The sequence below is a fragment of the Ambystoma mexicanum genome, chromosome 3p, assembly GCF_040938575.1.
Source record: "Ambystoma mexicanum isolate Mex_15411 chromosome 3p, UKY_AmexF1_1, whole genome shotgun sequence".
Lineage (NCBI taxonomy): Eukaryota > Metazoa > Chordata > Amphibia > Caudata > Ambystomatidae > Ambystoma > Ambystoma mexicanum.
In genome coordinates this window covers 652,557,471-652,567,801 of record NC_090925.1, presented here as the reverse complement: position 1 = coordinate 652,567,801, position 10,331 = coordinate 652,557,471, and the positions used below count along the sequence as shown (strand labels likewise).

The window sequence follows — 10,331 nt, the reverse complement described above, 5'->3', positions numbered from 1 at the left end:
TGACACAGATCACACCCAATGAATTGTTGTTACAGAATTAGTTACCCAATAATGGGTTGAGGCAGACTTGAGCAAATCAATGTTCAGAGACCAACTAATTCAATGGACACATGCACTCATACTAGTTGTAAATATTCATTTGGAATGTAAACATTGCTTATAATTGATTTGATACCGAAACCAAAGTTGGTGTTAATTATAACCAATATGAGTTGATACTGTTTTTGAGACCTAATTGGTGTGAAAACTGACCTGATGTTGCTAGTATTCAGAACACTCATGTAACAAACTTGACGTTACTAGTGTTCGGAAAATATATGTGAATTTCATACATTTATATTCATGTCCTAAATGCAATTCAAGCTTTTTAGTTAAACTGTTTTTGTGTAGTGCATACCAGAGCCTGCATTCTAAGTAGGTTCTTGAATCTAGCTTCCCAACTTCAACATGCCCTGATCTAAATGTTGCCCAACTAGACTTAGCCACTCTCAGTTCATGCTGAAACTTACTATCTGGTCTGTTAGGATTAGCCAACACAGGTTCAAGTTCTCAAAGTCATTCACTTCCTTCTCTCCATGACAACATCTCTCTCTATGGAGTTTAATCTGAACAAGCTCAAATGCGGTACGTTTTTGCCCCTTATTATAGGTGTGGTTGAAGAATTATTGTTCCAATGTGTGTTCCAGATTGTGGGTCCACCTTCCCTTTAGCTTTGTGATGCATGACTGGCCGTTGTTTAATGGTTTCACCACTTGCCCATGTCTTTCTGCTCCAAATTTACCTTGTATCAGGTGTGGGTGGTGGTTAAATGATGATAATTGGTGAATACACCAAGCCCCATGGTACACGTTGCTTAAAGGCAAATCTACCAAATTGGGTGTCGGCATCTATTTCAAGGTGGTCTAATGATCTCTTCTCCTTGCACTCCTAATTGCTTGTACTCCTAATTGCTTGTAGCTATTCTGTGGCCGGTATCTTTGATGCTAATGGCAGATGGACAATCAAATCTAGCATATGCTTCTCACAGAGTCCCTGACTGGCCCTGACTGGCTGTGAAGCCAGTAGAGTGGCCAGGCCACTGTGGAAACATGTTAAGACTCCATACAGCTTCAAATATGCACCTGTGAATGTTTTTCAAACCTATTGAAGTCTGCATTCCCTAAATGCCCAACGCTACAGCCATAGATGCTTTTCTTCATGATGCACATAACTACTTTACACATCTTGGGCATGTCTTAAAACATTAGGTGGGATCTGTACTTTAGAGGTAACTAACAGAAGAGTGAGGAATCTGTGTGGGATTTTCCTCTGAACCCCAGAGGTTTCCAGTCAATGTTCAATGGTGACCTCATCAAAGTTAGAACAGTCATGCTTTTGTATCCTTGCACTTTTCCTTCAATCCAGCTAAGTGCTTATGAATGCGTATTGCCAAAGCCATACATTACTCCAGTGATATGTTCTAGCTATTTATTCAGTGACCCTTTTTCTAGGAATTTCCTTTCCAATGTACCCACTTTCATCATTATTAAGACAAGTTTAGTACTAGGGAAACGAGATTCACAGACAGTTGGCAAAATTTAACAGAGAGAATGTTTATCAGAACACACTCTTGATGTCAACTGTTCTTCAAATCAATAATTAAATATACTCTAGTGATAAAACCTTTATGTTCATGGAAAAAAACGTTTGAGCAATAAGTCCAATCCAACTGTTAAATAGCTGGCATAATGCAGCAATTGTAAGAATTGTCTCCAATCACACGTTGAACAAAACAATTAGCAGGGATACCGCATGGAATTATCGGCTGTTCCCAACCCTTGAAACCTGTGTCAGGATAGATATGCTGCAACTATCAGTAGATTTTTCTATTGACAAACAGTGATTGGTTGCGCTGATTGGCAGAATCTTTTAATGGGTAGTACTGTCAAACTCCACGTGTTTATTGAAACCATGGGCATTATCTACATATTAGATGGAAGCATTGAGGTCATCCACCATAACATGGAATCCAATGGCAACGTCTACCCATCCACATCATTGATAAAGCCTCTGATTGACCCATGTAAAGAAATACGATGTTGAGTATTTATTTTGTTGAAAGGCTGAGTCCATATGTTAATTGGGCCCATTGGATGAAGGAAACATATAATAATGTGACCCCTAAGCAGGCTGTACATTCTGATGGATTCAATAATTAAAATAAACCAGTAAACAGGAATCTTTGTTGTAAAAAGCTAATTTTCGGAACCATTCACTAAATCAAGATGGCGATGGAAACAAATGGAAGAATTCACAAAGTAGAATGTTTTCTCTTGCTACAAAGCACAGATAGAATTGATCTGAAGATAGACAAAAATGGCAGGACCTACACATTAAAACCATAAGATTTTCATATTTGATGGTGACCATTTGTAGAATCCACTTTTTGATTTGGATACACCTTTCATAGTCAACACATTGCATCCATTGAAATGTAAGAAGACAACCATATCAATGCATGCCTGAATTCATTGTTCTTCAAAGCAGACCGAGGTCTTAGAAGAATGACACATAACAGAGAATAACCCTGTTGTAAAGTCATGCACTGCTCTTATTGTTATTTGTATACAGGGTACAACACCCCTTATAAAAAAAAATGCCAGCTTGGGGTCTCGAGTAATAAGAGAGGTGAGGCAATATTGGCAATGCATTTTCTGTTTTATTCAAAATAGGAAAAGAACTGGCAGGGCCCTGACTGGTTCATATCTATTAACAATTGTGTTAACACAGCCATATGCATTACATTCTTTGCATCAAATTGCAGGATGTTTGAGCAATGAGCCATCATCACTCATTGGAAGCTTCCAGGAGATATTCTGACCAGGATTGGTTTATGCTAAAAGGCAGAAAAACAGGAGTTAACAGAGGGGCTACTTTCTGAAAAGGTTTTCATTGGAAAAAAAGCAAACATAGAGACACATTTACTGAAACTCAATCTTGTAGAATTTGGACATTGCTCTGATAGTCTAATTGGGTGACTGTGGACCTCTGCTGCTCTCAGGCTTCGATGAATGACAATGAGTCAATTTAAATTGAGGTATTGGGAATGCCATGTTGAAGCATGTTTGACAGTAAAAGCAACAGGTCACAATTTTGCCAGGGAGCTAACTAATGATCAGGCAGATTAAAAGCAGATGATCTAGAATTATGCAAAGCACTGTTGGAACGTACTTCACACAAAGATGTGTGCTGTGCTGTCCCAGACTATGGGCCTCATGACAAGTTGGGTGGTAACGCCGGCGCTAATAGCACTGGCGCTATCTGCCCTACCGCCAAACCCACCAGCGCTATTAGCGCCGGATCACGGGTTTGGCGGATTTGGAAGTCCCCATTCCCCATTGAGCCTATTCGGGAATGCCCTATTCCCCATTGGGCTCAATGGGGAAATTTTGCGCTCATACCGCCCTCACACCGCCGGCGGATTTCCCCCCAGCTCAAAGCCCTGATTTGGCGGACCTTTAAATCCAGCAGTAACAGCGCTACCGCCGGATTTAAGGGTTACCACCAAACTCGTGATGAGGCCCTATGTGTGGTATAAAATGTTGTGCTCGTACATTGCCTTGTCATGTGGTGCCAGTATATTGTGTTTTATGAGGGGTGCTCTACAACTTGCCATGATCCCCAAAACTGTCAAATGTCCCCTAATCCTACGACATTCACCCACTCACTCCAGGCTTCTTTTCTTTACAAAGGAAGTGCCACAATTACAAGTTCTAAATAATGACTATGTGAAAGGATTACAACAATTTTCAGTCCCAGATTTGATTCAGGGGCAAGAAGCAAAACCCAAATGGTATCTAGTATAAATATTGTGGAAATAAATGCCATTTTGGGAATGTGTTTTTATTCCTAATTTATCTCTGACCAGCATCAGGCACTTTCCACAAATTTTCTAGGATGGGAATTAGATTAGTAAATTAACTCCATCCTCGAATCTGCAAGAGACATTTATTATGGATTTGTGTATTCATATTTCATTCATGAGTCATAAGCTTTTATGGCCCAGACCTATGTGCTTGTCTGAGAAGTGAGACCAGGAAGCATTGCCACAATTACACGTACCTGAACTTAGTGGGGAAGAATTCCTACACTTGCCCTGAGGATCTCTCCAAGAAGCCCACCATCTGCTCTTCGGAGAAGGCTTGCCAAAATCACTTTAGGTCCAACAATCGTATCCTGGTTAGGATGAGGTTAAAAAAACAAAGACAATTACTCTTCCTCTAAATCTTCAACAATTATAGTGATCATTTCAAAAATAAAATACTAATTTTGAAACAAATATCAACTCATTATGTCCACATTCAAAACATTAACATTTACTACAGTGCACTACATTTTTCATTAAATCCTCAGAATTGTTTAACATTATTATTTGCTCGAGCATTTAAATGTAGGAAGCATCAGATACACAGCTAGATCTTCCTTAAAGACACTGACATTTTATAGGGTACGCAACGAAAGTGAACATTCAGCTGAGCCTATAATGTTGCCTAATTCATAATCTAAGCATTGAATATGGAAGCTATTCTGCCCTTGCAAGGTGTAGTTTGTTACCAGATGTGTGCATCTGTATATATAAACTTCATTTATTCTGCTGGACATTTTCGTTATCCTGTGTCATCCGATGTGTGTTTTTTGTCTGTTTCTGAAGTGTTCTGTATGTTGTCAGTCTACGCTCTTGAATAAATGAAAGGTGTGGCTTCTAGATCTCACAGTGCTTACCAAAATGGCCCTGTTAAAGGGAAGTATGACCCGTCCACTATTCTTTTATTTGCCAAACATGTGTTTGTAGGCATTTAAAACATGACACACAATGTTCCCTGACATTTTGAACACGTGTTTCAAAGCTAATCCTTTATAGAAGAATCAATTTGGAAGTATTAGAGATGTACGCACCTTCTGGGATCCTCAGGATACTTGAAGGCAAAGAATCAATTTTGTTAATTTGTTACAGTTAATTACCATAAATACTGTCAAAGCAATCAAACGGGTGCAGAATAATGGGCTTTGCATTTGTTCAGGTGGCTGAGAGCTACAAACATGTGTTTAAGTTCTTCTTGTAATTCATTAGAACTTACCCCACTCACAATGAAAATGTAGATTATCATTAGTATGGATTTTTCTAGAAGTCGAAGAAACATGTCATTGAAATAGTCTTTTGGTCATTATATGCCAGTTGCTATCATCTTTGACACAGGGACATCACTGCTTGTTTGAAAGCACTTTAATTTATAGACTAACAACATTCCCCTATTATAGAGTGGAAATCTCTACTATAGATGTTTCATGTTATGAATGGTAAATAATGGTAAATAATACTAACTTGTTTTGGTAGAAAATATGGTTTTGTAAAGTGTATATACGGATGGTGATGTGGGAAGTGGAGGACGAGAGTTTAATGAGACTTATTGGTAAAAATATGAATGAGAAAGGAAAATTGAACACCTATATGACAAGCTTAAAATATATAACACTTCAAAGAAATAAATATGAATCTGCCCACCAAGAAAGGGGAGGTCATTATGACACCTTAAAAAGAAAGCATTAGTCTGGGATCTGAGCGAAAACCTGACATGTCTCTATAAAAAGAAACAATATGGCGCATATGCCTTGCAAGGGCTAAAACCTGCAACCCCAAGATGCTACCTGTGAAAAACTGGAAATAGAGAGTTGGTGAGATTTATCATTCAACTTCGATTTAACATTCTTCCAAGTAAAGAATATACAAGGGCTTGGACGGGGATACCCTGGGAGGAAAGATTGTGCAGACATTGCAATATTGAGGTAGAATCCATTAGACACATACTCACTGAGTGTGGACAATTACAAGAATGGTACCACAAAGGGTATGGTAAATTGGTGAGTGACCTAACAATGATAATGTCTGACCAGTTTTATGAGGCTGAAACCATGGTATATGTTGGGCAGCTTTTTATATATGGAAGAGTGCCATTTTTAATGTTTAATAATTATTGTTTAATGATTTATTGTGCATTTAGGATGTGTGTATTGTTTTAAATAATTGAAGGAATAATGTATACCTCTCATTTAGAATATGTGGAATAATACGGATGCATTTTATATGTATTTGGGACGGAACTTAATAGGGTTTTTATTAGATTATTCTGTATATTGTGAGTGTTTTGAAACATTGTGAAGCAATGTCTCTCCATTTAATAGTTTTCTACTATTTCTATTCATATATGGTAATTATGTGATATAGTGTATAAGGTTTTAATTAACCAATTTGCACTTTAAACTGATTTTAAAATGTTCTGGTAGTGCTTAGGATTTTAAACCCTTTTATAAGAACACGGGAGGGTCTTGACAACTTTCAGATATCTGGTCATCCTTCTAAAAATGTATGTGTGTCTCAGCATGATGGAAAGTCATCATTTATATGCCTCTCTGTGTTGCTCTTTTCCCTTGCAGGAAACCTCCACTGTGCCTATGTGGCGTTGTCTGGCTTGAGTTCTTGTTAAACCCTAGACCAGTACTTACCAATGCATAGCACCCACATCTATCTGTTGGTTATGCTTGATGGTTATCTTTAATGTTATAATTTTTGTTGAAATATGCTACTGAATTGAGTTGAATTGTTAATATGTTGTTTTGAATTGATCATTAATCGAAAACAAAAACAAGAGGTCATTCAACCTTTATGGCCTCATGGCACTCATCCAACACACAGGCCAACTACACTTAAGAAGCACGGGCACACATGAGAGGCATGCATGTGAAAATGCATAAACGCTAAGAGCGTTCATGATGTTGAAGACTGGTGTTAAGGAATCTTTAAAATCAGAAAGACAACATTGAAGCTAAATAATTATTTTTTTCAACTACTAGTAATAGTCTCAACTTTGTCCTATCTCAAAAAAGAAAAAAGAAAAACACCTAACCATCAATGAAATGACACAGGACCTGGGTGGATCTTTTCATCCATAACGTTTCTTTGGGAATCACATGTTTGCAATAATGCACACAGGAATAATTAGTGGTAGGTAAGGTAGAATGTGAAGAAGAAAGCTCATAACAAGGGATCTCCCCACACTAAATTTCAAACAAGTTATGAACATGCAAAAAACAGCATGAAAAACATGTGAAGTACCCCAGCAATGATAATGGCCTGATGGCTCTGCACATCATGGTGCTATCAGGTAGCCAACACCTTTCCAGCGGACCCTCATTGGCAATTTCGAGCCTATCATGCTGAATGCAAGTTAGTATGAATTTGCTCGCCATCTAGCCATCAGACCCGTGAGTGGGGAACCTGAACCGCTGAACTCGTAATGCCTATAAACATATTGAATGCATTTGTTATGAAAAGTAATTTTTCTTTGGCAGACATCAGTGGACAGCATGTGGTTTATAGGGGTTTATTTTGTCTCGGTGGTATTTAGAGCATCTTTAACACGTTACACATTGTGAATCAGAAGGTATTTAATGTTGCCAAGCCATCACCTCCATCCCTAATGCTCTTGGGATGAATCACAGCGGGTTTCACTGCCACAAGTCTTGTTTTTGCATTTAGAACTATTGGGAGAGAGGGGAAAAGAACCAGTGGTAACAGAACATCATTGTCGTTATAACCCCAGTGTTATACATGTTTCTCACAGAATCATTTGGATACACCGTTGTTTTCCATCAATGAAGTGAGGATGGTTAGGTTAGTTCACAAGTTTGAGGAACACATTTACCCTGAAATACATGCTACCAGTTTGTGGAAATAGGCATAGATGAACATGTAACTATGTTTAAAATAGGAAGGCCTGGTTGATTTGAATGTCAGCTACTGTTGAATCATGCAATTGTTAAATCTTCCTGAAAGATCTCATGCATATGAGTAGCGGGATATTTTGGCAAATATTTAAGACTCACAATGAGGATTGGGAGATAATCTGGGAAGTATCTGAAACAGCAGTGAGATTGCCAACCCTTTTTCTTAGAGTAACTGGTACGACCATGGGCATTCAGTGGAGGACAAATGTAAGAGAATAAACAACATTAAAGGGTCGCATTGCACTGTAAGAATACTCATATATGTTTATGTTTCAACCTCTGGTATCAGGCAATATTTTTTTAAGAGGAGTTAAAATTGTTTAATGAGATTTGTATTACTATGCTTCCTGTGCTTGAGAGTTATATATGCATATATTGCTAATTTCTTTACACCTGAGTAAGCTATTCTTTCACCACATATCAGCACTATGTTGGCACCAAACTATTCTTCAGATGCAGCCCATTCAGCAATGTAATGCACTGCTTATTGTCTCACCTATAGGATTCCCTTTGCCACTCATCATGGCAATAATATATTCACATGTATTCTCTTTGAACCGTGTAGGCAAACATCTTGGCCTGAAAAGAAGTTTGTGGGTGCCCATGCGTCATTGTTAGAGCACTGCTGAATCAGCAGTTAGAGCCCTCGCCTCCAAAGTGAGCTACCAAAGTAGCTGTGGGTTTGACCCTTCTCCCTAATTTCACATTATTAATTTGTCTACCTCCATGATTAAGTATAAAAATGTTTTGTGCAATATAAACAGCCACCGGCTTTTTCAGTATGCTCTTATTATTTGGTAAGGACAGGCCTTGGATTTCCTTTGTGTTCTATGACTTGTTGTCATGCATATATATTGGGGAATCTGTAATACCACAATATTTGTTGCCAGGTATGTGCGTTTATTTTGTAATGTGGTGGGGAATATTTATGCTGGCTCCATTCTGCTGCTAAGATCTTTTATTTTTTTTTTAATTAGCCCACCACCTGGTCTCCAATTTCACCTGGCAGAATCATGTCCAGATGCTGCTCTTTGCATACTCCCACACAATATTTATCATGGTTACTATTTGCTTGCATTGTGTGCATTGGATTCTAAATGGCTCCAGTGGAAGCGGTTAATCCATGCATTAAAGGTAAACTCTGCATAGCATGATAGCATGACATCACTGCAGAAAGAAATTAATTTACATAACAGAAATTGTGTTTCGTTTGTAGCTTGCCATTTAACAAGTTGTTTAATTGGTAATTAGCAATCTGACCAGATAAAAGTGTTCGAACTCAAATTTGATAGAAGATTTGATCGAATACAAATATTACGATCAAATCTCCAATATGAACGGCATTATAGTGAACAAGGGGAGAAGGGCCTGTGGGGGGTTTCCTCCGCACCCAAGCACTTAAAGATTATTTTTTTTTTAAAAGAAAGAAAAAGGAAAAAGGACCCTGTGACGTTGTGTCCGACCTGCGTTAGGCGTTAGAGGGACAGATCTGATGCCGCAGGGGTGAAGGAGAAGCAGCGGTTACGGGGAGTGAAAAAGTAAGTAGCAGAAGTGGTTTTGGGGTATGGCATGATTTCATTTTTTTGCCTAAGCGAAAACAGATTTGGGCAGAAATTGACTATGGTCAATTCCACTGCAAATCTTTAAACTTTGATTAAAATACCCTAATCCGTATAATTGGTGCTGCATTTGTGAAACACTTTTCACTCACTGATATACACACTACACAGTAGGTACTTAAAAGCTAATGGGGAGATTCAGGCATTGTGGCAGTTGACTAGGAGAACTGGTTGAGGCCCTAGAATGACATCATAATAAGCTTGTACATTTACCACGGTCAGCCCCCACAGGGACTCCTGGTCATAGGAACTAAGGAAAGTGCTTTGAAGTAGTCCAAACAACAGGAAAATGTTGCCAAGTCCACACACTTACAGGACCAATACTCTTTTGGATATATTTTCTGGGGGAAAGGGCGCGGGGTGTTGGCGGCCCCCTGCTGCTCCCATTGTCCCTGGAGGGATGCTGTACTCCTGGCCACGCCCCCCTAACCTACATCCGCCGCGGACCCCAGGCCGAACGGGTGAAGCCCGCGGGGAAAGGGCGCGGGGTGTTGGCGGCCCGCTGGTGGTGTTAGCGGCTCCGCGGGGGGCCTTAGCTGCTGGTCTGGACTGTGAGGTGAGCCACTTACGGCCGTGGGCCTTCAACGTTGGGGGGTGTGAAGAGCCATCCTCCCACCCCTGGAAACCCCCCAGATTGGGCAACCTTTTGTAACTTTGGAGTGGACCCTTAGGGCCCCCTAGCTTATAAGACATATGATGGTGGGCCCAATTAGGAGCACAACCTCAGGAGTCCCAGAAGAAGGAATTTCCTCCCCTTTCTCCCCTCATCACCTATCACAATCCTCCCTTCTTTCAAAGCTTTATGGTTCCCTGGTCCCAGTGGCCCACCGCAAGCCCATTATTGGAAGAAGATCGAGGAGGGGGACGCTGCGTATGACCTAGGTGGTCACG

At 39.6% G+C, this 10,331-nt stretch overlaps 1 protein-coding gene across 1 annotated transcript in view; it reads right to left on the bottom strand.

Annotated features, from left to right (window-relative positions):
- Positions 1-2,678: 2,678 nt before the first annotated feature.
- The window catches only part of LOC138579581 (uncharacterized), a 250,662-nt gene continuing 243,009 nt past the window's right edge, over positions 2,679-10,331 (bottom strand). The window contains exons 7-8 of the mRNA XM_069649853.1: positions 4,102-4,215; positions 2,679-2,875 (exon numbers count right to left, since the gene is read on the bottom strand). Of these exons, the coding sequence (XP_069505954.1) occupies positions 4,108-4,215 (108 nt within the window). The 3' untranslated portion in view covers positions 2,679-2,875; positions 4,102-4,107. The remainder of the gene's footprint in view (positions 2,876-4,101; positions 4,216-10,331) is intronic.